The sequence below is a fragment of the Palaemon carinicauda genome, chromosome 4 (assembly GCF_036898095.1).
Source record: "Palaemon carinicauda isolate YSFRI2023 chromosome 4, ASM3689809v2, whole genome shotgun sequence".
In the NCBI taxonomy this organism is placed as follows: domain Eukaryota; kingdom Metazoa; phylum Arthropoda; class Malacostraca; order Decapoda; family Palaemonidae; genus Palaemon; species Palaemon carinicauda.
This window is the reverse complement of record NC_090728.1, coordinates 101,169,666-101,188,845: the sequence shown is the minus strand read 5'-3', so window position 1 is coordinate 101,188,845 and position 19,180 is coordinate 101,169,666. Positions and strand designations below refer to the sequence as shown.

Below are 19,180 nucleotides of genomic sequence, written 5' to 3'. Positions count from 1 at the left end.
ATTGGCTTTCTGTGAGAGAGACAAACCCTGAGAAGTAGGAGCTGTTGTCTCTCTAGGGGAGACAACAACTCCCATTGCACCGTGGCGTGTCCAAGAGTTAATGTACCACCATTCTTACATGATTGGTCTTCTGAAGAAGCCACTAGAGAAGAGTCAGAATGGAGAAACCTAGGAGTAGAAGAAGTAGGCCTAGGCCTCTCCAAATCTGAGGAAGACCACAAATGCAAATAATTACTTTTAGGCTTCTTCTTCCTCCTACTCAACTTCACAGACTGGGAGGTGACCACTCGCGACATTCATCTCCAGGAAATGTTTCAGCGCATACATGTCCCCTGCAAAATTGGCTTAGTGTGTGAGGATCAACCTCCAGGCTACTCATAAAAGTGCTGCAGGAATTCGGAGCCACTCCCGGGCATGTCTGTACAATCGGCAGGATCGCACACACACACAGGCATGCTGGAATGAGAGAAAGGAAAGAATGAATAACTCTGCCAAAAAATTAAAGAGAGGAGAGGAGGATGACTGCACTCTCTGATGACAAGTCAAAAGTGCTTTGGGTCATTTGTGGACCAACGCATTTACTCGGCCGCCTCCTAGTGACCAACTAGTGAACTACCAGTAGGTATGAATAGACCTAGAATAAGATTTTAATTGCCATGTTCCTGATTTTGCTTCATTTCTAACTCCTAGATTAAAGGACGATGATTTGTATTATCGTATAGGAACTATTGAACAATGATATCAAAATATGACATATTCAAAGAAAATATATATCTATTGAATATTGGCCCATTTTTGTCACCCAAACATGAAAAGATATGGAATTTTATAGCTTACATTATGTATAATTACTATTAGCAAAAACAAAATATTAACTTATGAGAAATATGTAGTAACCTTTAAAAGTAACATACTGTATATCAATAGAAAACTGCATAAGATTAAAATATTAAGAATTATTCATGTACATCTTTTTTATATCAATTCTTTCAAATATTTTTAAATGGAAAAAATTGTTGAGAAAGGAAAAAGTAGATAGAGTTTGAAGTAACCTCATTTTAAACCAAGCTATCAAGATTATAAAAGAGATTACCATATTTCCCGCTACAAGTGGTAAGACGCACCCTTTATTTAGCCAAGTAATTTTTTTGATAAAAAGAAATTGAGGATTTTACAATCTATCGTAGCAGCATTTCTTAGTCAGCCATTCTACAGTGTGATTGTTTGTCTGGCACAGTAAATTTTCACATTTTTGGTGTATTATGAAATGTGTTAGGGAAATATTAATTATCTATACTTTTGTTATCCAAATTTGATTATATATTCATATAAACAAACCACTAAACTAGTCGTAGTTCCACCAATGCGCAACATTTTCAAGTGTTTGTTTACATGAAAGCAGTGTTGCCAAATATTCCTGATCAAATTTCAGTAAAGAGGTAAAATTCCAGTAATATTTCCAAAATTCCTCATACAATATACACATTTTCATACAAAGTTAATTATTTATCAAATAAAGAATTCTCTTGAAATTTTGTTTGGTGGAATATTTTTTTCTATGGTTTGTGTGACTCTAGGTCTAGTTAGTTTACAGATAACTTGGTAACATTGCACTCAAGTTGCAGATCGATGTTTTTTCAAGGTCGCATGCAACAACTATTTATTTGTATTGTTTTGGAATTCAGACAACAAAGTCATTATCAAAGTACTGTATTACTTTATTACAAAATATAAAAAATATGAGAAAATAGATATACACTTCATAAGCAACTAATACATACTGATGTGGTCTGCTAGGGTGCTATTACTTGGCATATTTTCATGTAGATGGCGTTAGCCAGTCATCAGCTGATTACCAAAACAAACAAATAACTTGCTACTTCATTAAACAAAGTGCAATATCAAAATAGATATTTATTACATATAAAACGGATCTATTTTTGGGTGAGATAGCCATGTCGTCCTGATGGAAGGTTCCTTTAGTAGCTTCCTAAGGGTATTTATGACTACAGTGATATTCCCAGGGAATTAAACTAAAGGTTTCAAACAAATTCTAACTTCTGGCGCGAGTACCCTTAAGGTTTTCCTTTAGGATATCGTATAATAACGGGCCGTATTCTTGACACGCCACATAGCGTTTACGCTTCGAGGAGGAAGTTGGTGGCAAGATATGGGAGGAACCGTTACAAAGTTTTCCTCCTCCGTTACTGTTATAGTACTTGGATGAAGTCATAAACAACGCCATCTTGGCTGACGTCATCACCGCTCGCGTCCTCCATTCCTTCTGTAGTAGCGTCTATGACCTGGTGTTTTTTCCCAGTTGTTCGCTATTTACTGCCAGCATGTCGCAATCTTCAGCTTCTTCTGCCTCTGGAAAGTTGAGTACCATATTCTTATATTGTACAAATTAGCTCTGGCTGTAAAGTAATGCTTTTTTATCTTTAAATACTGTGTTTTGTGGCGGAGCTATTGCCTAACCGGAGGCGTCCCTGACGCTGTTGTTCGCTTCGCATGCTTTATTTAGTTAGCCAGAACAACTGTCCCGGTTTCTTAACTAATTATCAGTATTAGTTATTTAGTCTTCATTGCTAGGAATTAGTAATATTATGCCGATAGTATTCTTTAATTTCGGCGAGTGTAGGTAGCCAAATTTATGATGCTAGAGGTGCTAGCCCAGTCGCCTAGGCATGCTAGCTAAGGCATTTTAATTTACTTTCATGCATGATATAATAAGTGTTCCTGGTGTTAATTTAAATGAAGATATTAGGCAATTATACATATAAGATTCAGTGATTGCACATGAGTTTTTCTCCTTCTAGAAAGTATACAAGGGGTTTTGATGATCTTAGGTAGTCGATTCCTTTGCCCCTAACCTAACGGCTTAGGGGCTTTTGTATACTTTCACACCTCCCCTGTTACCTTTACCTAAGGTAATCTCTCCTCCCTCTGAGGTAGCCTAGGCTACATCGTAGCCCTCCTTACCTTGAATCGTATTCAAGTGAGGTTAGGCTAGGATTTTCTTTCCCTGTCCAGAGCCATAGTTCATGAGCTTTGAGTTAGGGTCAGAACCTCAGAGTATCAGTCGTTTGCCCCTACCTACCCCATTAGGTGAATGAACTCTCCTTTTGGTCTCCGTTGGATGGGAAAAGGTGGGGGGGGGGGGGCTCTGCCCTCCCCCCCTAGGCCACACCTGGTAGGGTTACGACTGTAGTGCCTATATTTAAAAGAAAAAAATATTGAAAAAATATGAAATATTTAAAGAACATAGTAAGTTAAGCAAAAAAAAAATCAACCCAAAAATGGGGTTCGTTTTATCTATCTGTAAAAAAAATTGAACCTTTAATCCTCTGATGCATCGGTACCAGTAACTAGATACTATAGCCTAGCCTGAGCTGATAACTGCCTCATTGTGGTAACTATCGATGGAAATATTTGTATTTGAAACAATTCAATCTATAATGTTACACTAAAAATGTAATAAGACCACCTACTTGGTTATTCCACAGTTAAATGCATTTGTAAGGTGTAAGTGTTCTGATCGGCTATGAAACGTAAACAAAGCGTTTTCTGTTTTAGGCGGCATTTTTAGGAAGAAAAACATGACACTAAATTGCTTTTATTTCATTTATTTTGAATTTGTAAGGATAAAGTAAGTAAATTAGCTCCAGCCGTAAAGTAACACTCTTTTATCTTAAAATCCTGTGTTCTGTGGCGGAGCTGTGCCCCGACCGGAGGCGTCATGATGCGACGCTGTTGTTCGCCTCGCATGCTTTATTTAGTTAGCCAGAACAACCTTCCCGGTCTTGTAACTAATAATCAACATTAGTTATTTAGTCTTCATTGCTAGGAATTAGTTATATTATGCCGACAGTATTCATTTTCGGCGAACGCAGGTAGCCGAATTCTCATGCTAGATTGCTAGCCTAGCCCCTAGGCTCGATAGCCCAAGTGTTCTTGTTTACTTTCTTGCATGATATAATAAGAGTTCCTAGTGTTAAATTACGAAATGAAGATATAGGCATTTATACATAAAAGATTCAGTGATTGCACATATGTTTTTTCGCCTTCTAGGAAGTATACAAGGGGTTTCGGTGATCTTGGTAGTCGACTCCCTTGCCCCTAACCTAACGCTAGGGCTCTTGTATACTTTCTTACCTCCCCAGTTACCTTATCTAAGGTAATCTCCTCCCTCTGTGGTAGCCTAGGCTACATCCTAGTCCTCCTTACCTCGAATGGCATTCTGGTAAGGTTAGGCTAGGATTCTCCTTCCCCACTCCTTGCCATAGTACATGTACTTTGAGTTTGGGACGGAACCTCAGAGTACCTATCGTTTGCCCCCAGCTCCCCATTAGGAGAATGTACTCTCCTTCTGGGCCCTGCTGGTGGGTGAAAGTGGAGGGGCCCTGCCCTTCCCCCTAGTCCACACTTGGTTGGGTTAATACCCTTCCTCCCTGTGGCCTAGCGATTTGTCTTACCCCTGTCTTTCCTAGTTTGGGGGACTAGCTCCCCTACCCTAGGTTAGGCAGTCCAAAGGGATTCTGCTTCTTTATAGTTTAGGACAGGACATTAGTGTTGTACCTTCTCTGTGCTAACCTACCCTAGGCTGGAGAATGGATTCTTCCTTCCTAGATAGGCTAGCCCTGAACAGAATCCCCACCCCTGGGAGTGCCGGTGGGAGCTACGCCTCCCCCCTACACTCCCCCTCAGGACCCTTACCCCTCCCCCAATCTATCCCTTTGTGTTGGCTGAGCCATCACACCCTTGTCTGCCGTCCTACATCTCCACCGCATGCCGGTGGGTTGTGGGTTCGGCCTGGCCCTTTCATTGGTTAGTCCGATCTGATTTCCTCCAACATCTGGGGCATATAGTCAAACTATGGGATAGCATACGACAGGTCGGTCTGCCGGCGGAAGACCTAACTATCTTTGAGTGTTCTTCGGTCCTCTCTTGGGCCGCCACCTGCAACCGTAGCCGACTACCGGCTCCGTTGCAACTGGATGAAAGGTAGCCACGCTCTCTCTTTCATTTGAAGTACGGGTGTTGAGTACTACCCTTCCCTCTCTCTCCTCCTATTCTATCTCTCTCTCAGTGCTGGTCCACTGCCGCCTCCACCCTGCCGGCGACAGCAGGGCCTTCGGTATCCTCACTCTCTCATTAAATGATGTCAGTGTCGGTATACCTTTGCCGGTCACCTGCCGGCTGCCGGGGGCCACCGACTTGCCGGCGATCTGCCATCATATAAGGTGTCGCCTTCCTTCTGCCACATAGACTGATGGCTTGGAAAGGTCTCCCCTTGATGAAGATTTGCCGGCGCCCGGCACAAAAGAGAGGCTGGCTGCCTCTCTGTCTCTTCAAGTACAACTTGAGACAGTGGCCGGGGACATTAGGGTCCCAGGCTTCTACATGGTTCTTGCGAAGACCCACCTTGCCACCTTGCTGAAGGATTTGTATAGCTTCATCAAGGCCTGGAGAGCCTGTAGAGAATTCGTGTTTGCGGATGCCACCGTCAAACACGAACCCCGGAAACTGATTTCCTCCAACATCTGGGGCAAATATTTCTTTCCTGTCGACCTCGTGAAAGAGATTGTGGACAGAGCCGCCACTGAGAACCGGAACCTTCTCAACAAGTGGGGCATGTCCCGAAAGAGGAAATCTTCTCAGGATGACGGCCCCCAACCTAAGAAGAAGTCCAACAAGCCCCGACCCGAACAGCGTCAGGCTAAATGCCAGTTTCCGGCACCCGCTACTCCCCAGTTGGTGGCTCAGCCACAGCAGACCTTTCAGTTGGTCCCTTAGCCGGTGGTGGCTCAGTCACCAGTCTTCACACCAGCCTATGAAAGGCAATCCACTACCTTTCGCCCCAGGCGGCCGAGGTGGTAAATCCTCGGGAAATCAGAAGCAACGAAGTGCTTCCGGTGGGAGGAAGACTCCGCCACTTCCAGGATTGCTGGACCTTCGATCCTTAGGCCCACAGCATCATCAAGAAGGAATTAGGGTGGAGCTGGGTAACACCACCTCCAACCTTCCACCATTTCTTCCAACACTCCACCCCCGTCCTGGAAGAATATCTCCTAGAACTCTTGAACAAGAAGGTGATCAAGAGGGTAAAGTCCACCAGTTTCCAGGGAAGACTATTCTGTGTTCCCAAGAAAGACTCAGATAAACTCAGTCATTCTGGACTTGTCCCCTCTCAACAAGTTCATAGCGAACAATTCAAGATGCTGACTCTTCAACATATAAGAGCCCTACTACCTCATAAGGCTTACACGGTCTCAATAGACCTGGCGGACGCCTACTGGCACATTCCAATGAATCGCCAGGCTTCCTCCTACCAAGGATTCAGGCTTCAACGAAGGCAGTACGCTTTCAGGGCCATGCCCTTCGGACTCAACGTAGCTCCAAGAATCTTCACGAAGCTCGCAGACACGATCGTCCAACAGCTACGCCTTCAAGACGAACAGGTGATGGCTTACCTAGACGATTGGCTGGTTTGGGCGGCATCCTCAGAAGAATGCTCGCTTGCTTGCAGAAAGGTGACCCAGTTCCTGGAACATTTGGGTTTCAAAATCAACACCAAAAAGTCTCGACTGTCTCCAGCTCAGAAGTTTCAATGGCTGGGTCCATTGGAACCTTCAGTCACACCATCTTTCCATCCCTCTGAAGAAAAGGAAGAAAATAGCGGGATCTGTCAAGAGACTCCTAAAAATCCAAACGGATATCAAGGCGCCAACAGGAACAAGTGCTCGGCTCCCTCCAGTTCGCCTCAGTGACAGACCCAGTGCTACGAGCACAGCTAAAAGATGCATCGGGAGTCTGGAGAAGAAATGCATCCATCGCTCGAAGAGATCTCAAGAGACCTCTACCAACCAGGCTTCGCTCACTCCTCAAGCCATGGTCGGAGGCAAAGAACCTGAAAAGATCAGTTCCTCTTCAACCACCACCTCCGTCGGTCACCATCCACATGGATGCTTCGCTAGAAGGATGGGGGTGTCACTCCCATCAGCGACAAGTTCAAGGAACATGGTCTCCCCTATTCAAGACGTTTCACATCAACATCTTGGAGGCCATGGCGGTTCTTCTTGCTCTGAAGAAACTGTCCCCTCGTCCTTCAATCCACATCTGTCTAACTCTGGACAGCGCCGTTGTGGTCAGATGTCTCAACCGTCAGGGCTCAAGATCGCCCCAACTCAACCAAGTGCTATTGCCCATCTTCTGCCTAGCAGACAAGAAGTGATGGCACCTCTCAGCAGTTCACCTACAAGGATTCCGCAATGTGACGGCGGACGCTCTATCGAGGACAAGCCCCTTAGAATCGGAATGGTCCCTAGACGCAAAATCATTCTCTTTCATCTCCCGTCAAGTCCCGGAACTGCAGATCGACCTCTTCGCGACGAGCTACATCAATCAACTTCCTCGTTACGTGGCCCCATACGAGGACCCCAGAGCCGAAGTGGTGGACGCCATGTCCCTGGACTGGAACAGATGGTCCAAAGTTACCTTTTCCCTCCACCCAACCTTCTGCTGAAAGTCCTCACCAAGCTGATAACCTTCAAAGGAACAGCAGCCCTAGTGGCACCTAAGTGGCCCCAGAGCAACTGGTTCCCTCTAGTCCTGGAACTACAGCCTAAGCTGATCCCTCTGCCGGACCCAGTTCTCTCCCAGCAGGTTCAGTAGTCGACTGTCTTTGCTTCATCAAGGAAAACCCATGACCTTCATCTCATGATTTTCTCTCCCTAGCCGTGAAGAAAAGGTTTGGAATTTTCGAAGAAATGTTTAGACTTCCTAGCAGAATATAAAACAAAGTCTACCAGAAGGCAATATGAGTCTTCCTGGAAGAAGTGGGTGTCTTTCGTCAAGGCAAAAAATCCTACGGAAATCTCCATAGATTTTTGTGTGTCCTTCTTCATTCACCTTCATGGACAAGGCTTAGCAGCCAACACGATTTCCACTTGCAAATCGGCCTTGACAAGACCATTACTTTATGCCCTCCAGATAGACCTGTCCAACGACATCTTTAACAAGCTTCCAAAGGCATGTGCTAGACTCCGTCCTGCACCTCCACCGAGACCATCTCCTGGTCTCTTGATAAGGTGCTCCATTTTGCCTCTAGTCTGGACAAGTCAAGTCTTTCAGAGGGCAACCCTCTGAAAGACTTGACTCAAAAAGTGATTTTCCTTTTTGCTCTCGCCTCGGGAGCCCGTGTCAGTGAAATAGTGGCTTTATCTAGAGAAGAGGGCCAGATACAGTTCACCGAAACAGGGGAACTTACCCTCTTCCCTGACCCAACGTTTCTCGCTAAGAACGAACTCCCCACTAAGAGGTGGGGTCCCTGGAGAATCTGCCCTCTGAAGGAAGATGTGTCTCTATGCCCAGTGGAGAGTGTAAAGGTTTATCTTCGAAGAACTTCAGACTTTGGTGGAGGATAGCTCTTTAAAGGAGAAACATCGGGATCTGATTTGTCACTCAAACAACTAAGGGCGAAGATCACCTACTTTATTCGCAGAGCGAATCCTGACAGTACACCCGCAGGTTATGATCCCAGGAAAGTCGCCTCTTCCCTAAATTTCTTTCAAGCAATGGATTTCGAAAGCCTTCGATCCTTCACAGGCTGGAAATCCTCAAGAGTGTTTTTCAAACACTATGCGAAGCAGGTGCACGAACTGAAGCGTTACGTGGTGGCAGCAGGTAGTGTGTTAAAGCCTGCTGCCTAGTGCTGCGCAGAACAGTGAGTTATTTCGGGACACTAACTCAACGGGTGCCTGTGTTGACCCTAGTGATTTTAAGTGCCACCTAGTGACACGACGGACTGTTCTTCTACAAGGTGAAGTAACATAGACTTGAACACGTGTGCCACATGTTTATTTGGACATAAAGTGTATTTAAGACTTTAAAAGACCTTATAGTTCCTTTGGAACTTATGTGTGTAATGGCAAGTTCTTCCTTTTCAGATTCCACACCCATGTCTAATGAATATGTTTGTTAACTAAATTTTATTGAAATTTATTTACCTTATTTCATATTAACTCAAATATTTTATTGAATAAAATAGAAATTTCGCTACCATATGCGTCTTATTTCGCCCTACTATATGAAATAAATTACTGTTAGAGAGTTTTATTACCCCTAATTTTGATCATTATAATAATCCATGTTATAATATTGCTCCTATCTGATGCATACTCACCTAAAGAAAAGTGAAATATTTGTTCCAACACAATTACTTAACTTTCCTGATCTGTCTGCGAGACCGGCAAGATCTTCGTCTACAGGTGAGTTTTCTTCATCAGGTTACTTCAAAATGTTCCTTTCGTCCAAATAGGACTTCCTTGCCAGGGGGGCAGGAAGCCATGTCATAGTACAGTATATGCTATTGGTAGTGACATGTAACGGACATGTCACGGTCTCTAAGGTCATCAGACCAAAGGAATATTGTTTAGAAGTCGAAGGCACTACTAAAATGGGAAAAATCCATGATACTCTAATTCTCTGGTACACTTCCATCAGGACGTCATGGCTTGAGCCCAAAAAACGGATTTTGAGCGAAGCGAAAAATCTATTTTTGGGTGAGATAGCCATGACGTCCTGATGGACCCGCCTCGATTCTCTATTCTGTCCAGTCAGGCCCTTCCCTTTCTTATTGTATTATGGAGGCTGACAGAAACCCCGGAAGGAATGAGGAAATGGCGCGCATCGGTGACGTCAATCAAGATGGCGGCCAGCTATGGCGACCGGATGTTGACATCGCCGAGTACCGTAACAGTAACGAAGGAGGAGAGTTTAGTAACGGCTCCTCCCATACTTGCCACACTCCCCCTCAAAGCGTAAACGCTATGTGCGGTGCAGATAGCTATGTGGTGTGTCAAGCATACGTCCCCTGTTATTATACGATATCCTAAAGGGAAACCTTATGGGTACTCGCGCCAGAAGTTAGAATTCTGTGAAAGCTTAAGTTTAATTCTCTGGGAATATCTACTGTAGTCAAATATACCCTTAGGAAGCTACTGAAGGAACCTTCCATCAGGACGTCATGGCTATCTCACCCAAAAATAGATTTTTCGCTTCGCTTAAAATCCGTTTGTTATTACATGTACTAATACTTGGTAAGATAACTATTGCTGCAAAAGCTAACGTATACACAGATGTGTAAATGTGTTCGTATGTTCATGATCGGCGGTGAAACGTAAACAAAGCAATGGTTTCGGTTTTGGCTGTCGTGTTTAACAAAAGCATGATATAAAGTTGTCTTTATTTAATTTATTATTTATTTTCAAGTATACAGCAAAAGCATTTCAACCAATTTAGACGAAACGGAGGACAATGGCAGTGCTAGACTATATTATTACTATTACTAGCTAAGCTACAACTCTAGTTGGAAGAGCAAGAAGCTATAAGCCCAAGGGCTCCAACAGGGAAAATATCCCAGTGAGGAAAGGAAATAAGGAAATAAATAAATGATACTTTTATAAAAAGTGATGAAAAATTAAAATAGAATATTTTAAAGAACATTAACAATATTAAAACAGATATTTGATATATAAACTATTAAAGGACTTATATAAGCCTGTTCAACATAAAAACATTTGCTGCAAGTTTGAACTTTTGAAGTTCTACTGATTCAACTACTGTACCCGATTAGGAAGATCATTCCACAACTTGATCACAGCTGGAATTAACCTTCTAGAATACTGTGTAGTATTAAGCCTCATGATGGAGAAGGCATGACTATTAGAATTAACTGCATACCTAGTATTACGAACAGGATGGAACTGTCTGGGAAGATCTGAATGTAAAGGATGGTCAGAATCATGAAAAATCTTATGCAACATACATAAAGAACTAATTGAACGTCGGTGCCAGAGAATAATATCTAGATCAGGAATAAGAAATTTAATAGACCCTAAGTTTCTGTCCAACAAATTAAGATGAGAATCAGCAGCTGAAGACCAGATAAGAGAACAATACTCGAAACAAGGTAAAATAAAAGAATTAAAACACTTCTTCAGAATAGACTGATCACCAAAAATCTTGAAAGACTCTCTCAATGATTCAATTTTTGTGCAATTGAAGAAGACAGAGACCTAATGTGTTTCTCAAAACTAAATTTGCTGCCAAGAATCAGCGCTAGAATTTTAAAAGTGTCATTCAAAGTTAAGAAACAATATCAATGCTGAGATCCATATTTTGAGGAGTCATGGTCCTTGATCTACTTACAATCATACTTTGAGTTTTGTTAGGATTCAACTTCATACCTCATAATTTGCACCATGCACTAATTTCAGCTAGATCTCTATTAAGGGATTCAGCAACCCCAGATCTACATTCAGGAGATGGAATTAATGCAAAGAGAGTAACATCATCTGCATATCCAACAAGCTTGTTTTCTAGACCAAACCACATGTCATTGTATATAGTATGAAAAGTAATGGGCCAAGAAAACACTTCCCTGAGGAACACCAGATATCACATTCCTATACTCACTATGGTGCCCATCAACAACAACTCTTTGCGATCTATTACTTAAAAATTCAATAATGATGCTAAGAAATGACCCACCCACTCCCAACTGTTTGAGTTTGTTAACAATATTTTAACTGTAAATTAGAAACCTCAGTATTAAATCATATACAGTATGCCAAAAATATGACAAATTCGTAGATAATTTGTATTTTTCCTAACTATACAAACCTTAGCTATTTAATCAAACTTGCCCGCCAGCCTTATCCCCCTTGAAGTCCTACCTCCAAGCAAAGTGAGCTCAAGCACAGATGTGTGTGTGAGGGGGGGGGGGGGGGGTAGCAAGCTACCCTCCCCTACCCCCGCTAACTAGCAGCGTGGGGTAGTAAGCCCTCATTGAATTTTAATAGCTCGTCATTACAGCTACGCCGAAAGTAGTACCCCATATTACTCCTATTAAATAGCTTAGGTTTGTATAGTTAGGTAAAATACAAATTATCTACGAATTTGTCATATTTTTGGCATATTGTATATGATTTAATACTGAGGTTTCTAATTAACATTAAAGGAATATCATTATCTTAAACATGATTAATAGATAATTCAGACACCAAAAACTTTCTTTTATGCACATACATAAATAAAAAACTTATAAACTTAAATAATCAAATTTACAACAATCTTAAATATAACAAAACTCCATACTTAGAACTTTCCAAATACAAATTCATTGTTAGTTTAAGCATACTGTTAGCACAGTGACACACATGCCAGATACAAACTCTTTAACCATATACATTATATATATATATATATATATATATATATATATATATATATATATATATATATATATATATATGTGTGTGTGTGTGTGTGTGTGTGTGTATATATATATATATATATATATATATATATATATATATATATATATATATATATAGATAGATAGATAGATAGATAGATAGATAGATAGATAGACACAGTAGACCTCCGCCATATGACATTACTCTGTTCCAGAGTTGGTATCGTATGGTGAAAATGTCGTATGGCGGGCAATAGAATAGCTAATGCGTGCAAAACTCCGGGTAAAAACATTGAAAATTAGTATGTAACAAAATAGTATAGTAAGCATTGTACTACAGTATACTTATATAATATACATGTACTGTACAGTATATAATTAAATAACATTACAGGTATAAAAAAAATTATATACTATACTGTAAAGGAAAAATTAAATTTTATTTACCTTTGGAGTGACGTGACTTGAGCTGGTAGTGGGTGGAGGCTGAGGGGGGAGGAGACGGTAGATATAAAAATGTATCAATGCTAATTATGTTATGTACACTATAATGAATATATTCTTACTATTAAACACTTAAAATTAAATGCTTTTTTTTTTTTGTCTATTGAAATTTTTTTCATTTTTTTTTTTAAACTTAAAAAATTACTCTTTTTTTAGCTTTTTTTAATGGAATCACTTATCATCTTTGCTTTCTGGCACTTCTCTTTTGGAGAAATATCTATCCAAAGAAGCCTGTTTCTGACGACTCCTCAAAATATTTCTAAAATGACTCATACACTTATCATTAACACTCCAGAAGACGACCTGTGTGAAGTATTTCTGGGTGTTTTTTTTTTTCAGTGAATCTCATAAGGTTTTCATACCAACTGATAGCTTCCCTTATTTCTGCCGATGTCGTTTCTTCAGTCTCCCCCCGTCCTCGCCACCACTAGAGCTGTGCTCTTCTTGAATGATGGTCAACTGCATTGCCTCCAACTCCTTCAAGTCTTCAGTCGTAAGCTCCTCCCTGTGCTCCTCGATAAGGTTCTCGACGTCAGCCTCATCGACAACAAACCCCATGCACATGCCTTCTTCGTATTTCTCGAATACACCCCCAGTATCTCCAGCTTCGTTTCCATAGTAATCATCTTCCTACTTTTCCCTTTAACATCACCAGCAATCTTGGGACCCATGGCTAACGAATTAAAGTTGGAATTAAGTACTAAAATGCACAAAAAATACGATATCGCAAGCACTCACGCAAGATCAAGTCTTTACGAAGCACACAAGATTCTGAACTGAACCTGCAATTAACAAAGAGAGAGACTGAGGCAGCATCTCTCTCAGGCATTGTAGGAGGGATTTCGGCCAATAGCGTATCGGCATCTTAGTGAGGCCGTGACGCTGACCAATAGCAGACCAGCTTCTTAGTGACGTATGCAGTGACGTATGAGCATGGTGGTAGGAAAGTGACTCGCACAGTCGTATGCGTAAAAACCACCAGGTTTGAATTTTGGAATTCGATGCAGTAAAGTGGGGAAAATGTCATAACGAGGGGACGAAAAAACATCGTATTCCACACCGCTACGTGAAAAAAACGTAAGCTGGGGACGCCGTACCCTGGGGGTCTACTGTATAGATACATACATACATACATACATACATATCCAAAACACTATACAGTAGATGGAACAAAGTATAAAATACAGAATTTCCAGTTTTACAGGTAAGGCCCTTTAAATACTTCCTACAGAAATAATCCTTCATAATAAACATACTCAGTACAAAATGTTCTGAGAATATTCTTTGCAAAAGGTGCAAAGAAGAGGAAAAATTCAGTTTGCATATGGTCATTCTATCTTTTCTTTTTTATATTTGTATTATATGTACAGTACTACCTCAAAATACAAGTATAATTCATTCCTGGACCGAGCACGTATGTCAATTTGCTCGTATCGTAATTCAATTTTTCCCATATGAAATAACCAAAAAATATTTAATCTATTCTCGCCCTCTAAAAACACTGAAATCAATGATAATAACAATGGAAAAATATGTTTTTGATTACTATACTGTACAGTATAAACATACTTCACATACATCCACAAAATGATATACTGTAAATGATACTGTGATATGCATTAAAATGTCGTTTTATTATGAAGTTCTTACCTTCGAGACAGACAATAGCGGCTAATGGTGGTATGTGCAGAGGAGGTTCGGAGGGAGGAAAGGGAGGAGATGGACTTGGATGGCACCGTATTTACTATTCCTCACACATGGCGTAACATTTGAAATTGACTTAATTGAACTTAGCTTATTTTTTTTTTTTTTTTTTTTACCTTTTTATTTTTATCTATTATTTTTTTTTTCACTTTTATTTATTTATGTCTCTTTCCTATGTGAGGATTGTACATGTTGTTGATGTACTTGTTTGGTAATGGCATGCCAACTCACTCACGTGGACACCACGCTCATGTTTCTCATCATAATATGTTTTTTCTTCTTACTACCAATGTTACCACTCGCTTTCTTAGGACCCATCACTTATGAAGAATGTTTACAAATACACTGTTAAAATCACATTAATGATAGAAAATCAACACAGGAGATGTGGACCGAAGTTTATGATTATCTGAAATGAACAAGTGATGTGGGCTTAGAGTACTCCAAAGCGCTTGGCTATTTATTGTTAGCATCAGTAAGCGTGCTCGTATCTTAAGATTGTGAACGTATCTCAATGCAAAATTTTGCTAGGAGGCTTGCTCGGATCTCAGAATGCTCGTATGTTGGAGTGCTCGTATTTCAAGGTATTACTGTACTGCCTCAGGTCAGAATGTGGAAAGGTTTGGGAAAAGCCTACCAAATCCTCTTAATCCACTGATATCAGCCAAATCCCCTTTAGATTATTATCATGTCTTCACAACCCCAAGAAAATTGGTTGCCCATCCCTATTACTAATCCCAATTGGGGTTGCGGCAGCTCTGGATGGTCTTTCAGCAAACCTTAGCTTTGGTGAAGCAAGTTTCAAAGCTTTTGACATTCTATATATCACTAGTAATTCTGAAGGATGAAAGGTTTCCTTAGGTTGCTCCTGAGTTCATGGCTAAAACCCAGCTGCCCACAATACTGGGTTTGAGTCCCTCTCTATTTCTTTTTAGGAGGCATTCAGCAGGCTTCAGAATGAGTGGCTTCTCTGTCTAGTAAGGCTCCACTGTGCTATTTTAAGAGGAATCTGCAATCCAGTTCTGATCTCTAAAGACTTTTCTTGGCACCTGCAGGATAAACAGAAAGATATCCAAAAGCTTGTTATCCTCTAACGTTGGGAGACCATTAGGTTTGCCATAACTCAACCAATTGGAGGTGCAACTCTGGCAAGGGCTTATAAAGTTAGAGATATCAAGTTCTGTTTAGTATCCAGGAAGAGCCTGTCAGTGGCTGTAGTATTGCTAACGCCAGACATTGTTTATCAACCACTGTCTGTCGGTATATACCCCTAAGTCTGTGTGCATGTTTACCCTAGATCCTGAGGTGGTTGCTCGTAAGGTTATGTAACTAGCCTAGCGCTCTAACTAGACAAATTCATCTTGGACAGTGTAAGAAAGCATTTTTGTCATTAGCCTAGAAGGAAAGGTAGAATGACAAGCTATTTACCCTTTCTTTCTTTCCCTTTCTTTGGGGTGCAGTGGTCGTGGCTTTAATAGGCCAGACCAGAGGTCAGGTGCAGGGAAACTTTGTTACCTGAATAACCTTAATTTATTGTAGGATCTGTTGAGAAGTACCTTCCCATCCTCCCAGGCAAGGGGTGCGATGGATGGAATTTATTTAAACCTATTTCTTACAATAGCTAGGAATATGTTGACACAACATATCCCATACTAGGATTTAGGTTCTCCTGTTACCTATACTCAGCTTTTTTGAATTGGCGGATTTGCACTAACTCGCACGGGTGCCCTTGTACTTGGAAATTTTTCCTATAAGTTGATTGGTTGCAAGTGTTTTGTCCGAATAGCATCATTGTTTTCGATAATTACCAAGTACTGTAATGTGAATTAAAACTTATTTACTAACCTAAATTTCTCCCTTAGTTAAATGTTTTATCACTAAATAATGTTAAAGAATAAAAATATTAAAAAGTATTGTGAGGGTAAGTCAATATTTGATAACAGCACCCGCTGAAGTCAACGACAGGAGCTTGTTATCGAATGCATGCTGTATAATTTTGTAACTTTTCGCATATTTTAACATAAATTGGGATAAATTACAGTAAGGATAAGAAAAAAGTTATTATAAACTTTGTTTGAATACCACAATCTAGTAAAAACATGGAATTGATAAAACTCACTTTTGGTGAAAACTTGAAGGCAGGTAAAAGGAACAGCCTGTGGTAGCCTTGTGGTTGTAGCACTATGAAATTATGATTAATCCCAAAAAACATGAAGCAAGACCTTTTATGTAGCCATTAAAAGAACTCTTTCAATAGTTTGTAGTTAAGCATTAGAAACATCTCAAACTCAAAAGTTCAATACTTGTAGTTTTATTAGGAATGAAAATTCCTCAATAGTTTTTAAAGTTTATACAATTTAGATTTTTGCAAGATGTTAAAATCATTATCTTCCATTACAGAACTATTGATATTTTTTTCCAGGTATACAGCAGGAGCTCTAAAGTCAATGCCTTTGAACACAGTGATGTCTGCACCCATGACCAGTGACTCGTTAGGTTCAGATGGAGCAGGTTCTGATTCGGAAGATGATGCACCTATTGTTCCCTTGTAAGTTATTAGAGCATTTGGTAGTTTTTATTGGTATTTTAAGATTTGATAGGAAGGAGTTTTAAAATGAAATTTAAAGTTATTCAATAAGTAAAGCTAGTAATGAAGAAATTAGTAAAATAATCCACCATATCCATTAATTCAAATACTGTTAGTCTTGTGAGGTACTTGAGTATATCTCTTATAAGTAACAGCAGCAGTATATTATTATTATTATTATTATTATTATTATTATTATTATTATTATTATTATTAATACTTGCTAAGCTACAACCCTACTTGGAAAAGCAGGATGCTACGAGCCCAGGGGCTCCAACTGGGAAAATAGCCCAGTGAGGAAAGGAAACAAGAAAAAATAAATTATTAGAACAGTAACAATAAGATAAATATTTCCTATATAAACTACAGAAACTTTAACAAAACAAGAGGAAGAGAAATAAGATAGAATAGTGTGCCCGAGTGTACCCTCATGCAAGAGAACTCTAACCCAAGACAGTGGAAGGCCATGGTATATAGGCTGTGGCACTACCCAAGGCTAGAGAACAATGGTTTGATTTTGGAGTGTCCTAGAAGAACTGCTTACCATAGCTAAAGAGTCTCTTCTATCCTTACCAAGAAGAAAGTGGCCACTGAATAATTACAGTGCAGTAACCCCTTGGGTGAAGAAGAATTGTTTGGTAATCTCAGTGTTGTCCGGTGTATGAGGACAGGAGAATATGTAAAGAATAAGCCAGACTATTCGGTGTGTGTGTGTAGGCAAAGGGAAAATGAACCGTAACTAGAGAGAAGGATCCAATGTAGTACTGTCTGGCCAGTCAAAGGACCCCATAACTCTCTAGTGGTAGTATCTCAACGGGTGGCTGGTGCCCTGGCCAACCTACTATCTGGAGTAGTTTAACAGCAGTAACCAGCGAGTCGCTCTTTTACTTATATAATCCAGAATACTGGTATTCAGGTAGCCACAGGAGCATTCACATTTTATGTTGAAAAATTACTTCATACAGTATTGGTGGTTGCTAACAAGATTCCTCATGAATTGTTTCTAGGCATCAGTAGCTAAAAAGTAAATATTGTTTCAGAGTCTCTTGGATTCTTTAACTGATTTTACAACCAGGAAGGTAAAAGGAGAAATTATTTTTCTAGTACAAAGATTATCCTCCAATGTCATAATCACTTTCTTAGAAGTTAAAGAAATTTGATATAAAGTAAGTGCATGTAAACTGCTGAATGTGGCTCGCTTGTCTCGAGATTCTTGCCAGATTATCAAGTTTATTGAACTATCAGAGGTCTTGGTAAATCAATAGTGTACCTTGGACTCACTGAATAGAGACATTAACTGTCAAGAAGAAAAAAAAAAGAAAAAAAAATTACCATAAAGTTTTGCAATCCCAGCACTCAATAATTTGTAATTAGAAATAACTCAAAAAGAATAAAAGGCTTCCAAAAGATATATACTGTAATTTGGAAATGTTCCAAGAGGTAAAGAGAGCATAGTACATGAGTAAATAGCTGCATAATAACATAATCAATAAACAAGTGCTCATATATCTTGCTTACAGTAATCTACAGGTTTAGGTAAATATTTTTACATTGGCAATGAATTGTAAACAAAACAATGGTTTCCATTTTAGATGATGTGTTTAGGAAAAACATTATATAGAATTGCCTTTACTGTATGTAGTTCATTTTGAATTTCTAAGGATTTAGTAAGTAAAATATTTGTAATAACATCACCTTTACTTAAAGCTATTAGTATCATTAGTACAGTATGTGTAAATATGTTCGTTTGTTCGTTATGATTGGTGATGAAATATAAACAAAAAGTTGTTATATGTTTTAGGCAGCATGAGAGTTATTAGGTCTTTTGACTGCCCAGAGTACTACATTGGATCCATCTTTGGTTGTAGCTCATTTTTTATTTGTCTATTCGTACACTGAATACGTAGTCTGTCCTATTCTTTCCACATTCTACTCTGTTCTCATACACCTTACAACACAAGATTACCTAACAATTCTCCTCTACTCAAGGGGTTAACTACTGCACTGTAAGTTTTCAGTGGCTATTTTTCTCTTGGTGAAATTAGGAGAGAGACTTTAGCTATGGTAAGCAGCTGTTCTGTGAGAAGGGACACTCCAACATTGAACCATTTTTCTTTAGTCTTAGG

At 39.9% G+C, this 19,180-nt stretch overlaps 1 protein-coding gene across 1 annotated transcript in view; it reads left to right on the top strand.

The window, feature by feature from the left end:
• LOC137640081 (uncharacterized) overlaps positions 1 to 19,180 on the top strand; it is a 248,802-nt gene that overhangs the window by 181,570 nt on the left and 48,052 nt on the right. The window contains exon 9 of the mRNA XM_068372535.1: positions 16,890 to 17,015. Within this exon, the coding sequence (XP_068228636.1) occupies positions 16,890 to 17,015 (126 nt within the window). The remainder of the gene's footprint in view (positions 1 to 16,889; positions 17,016 to 19,180) is intronic.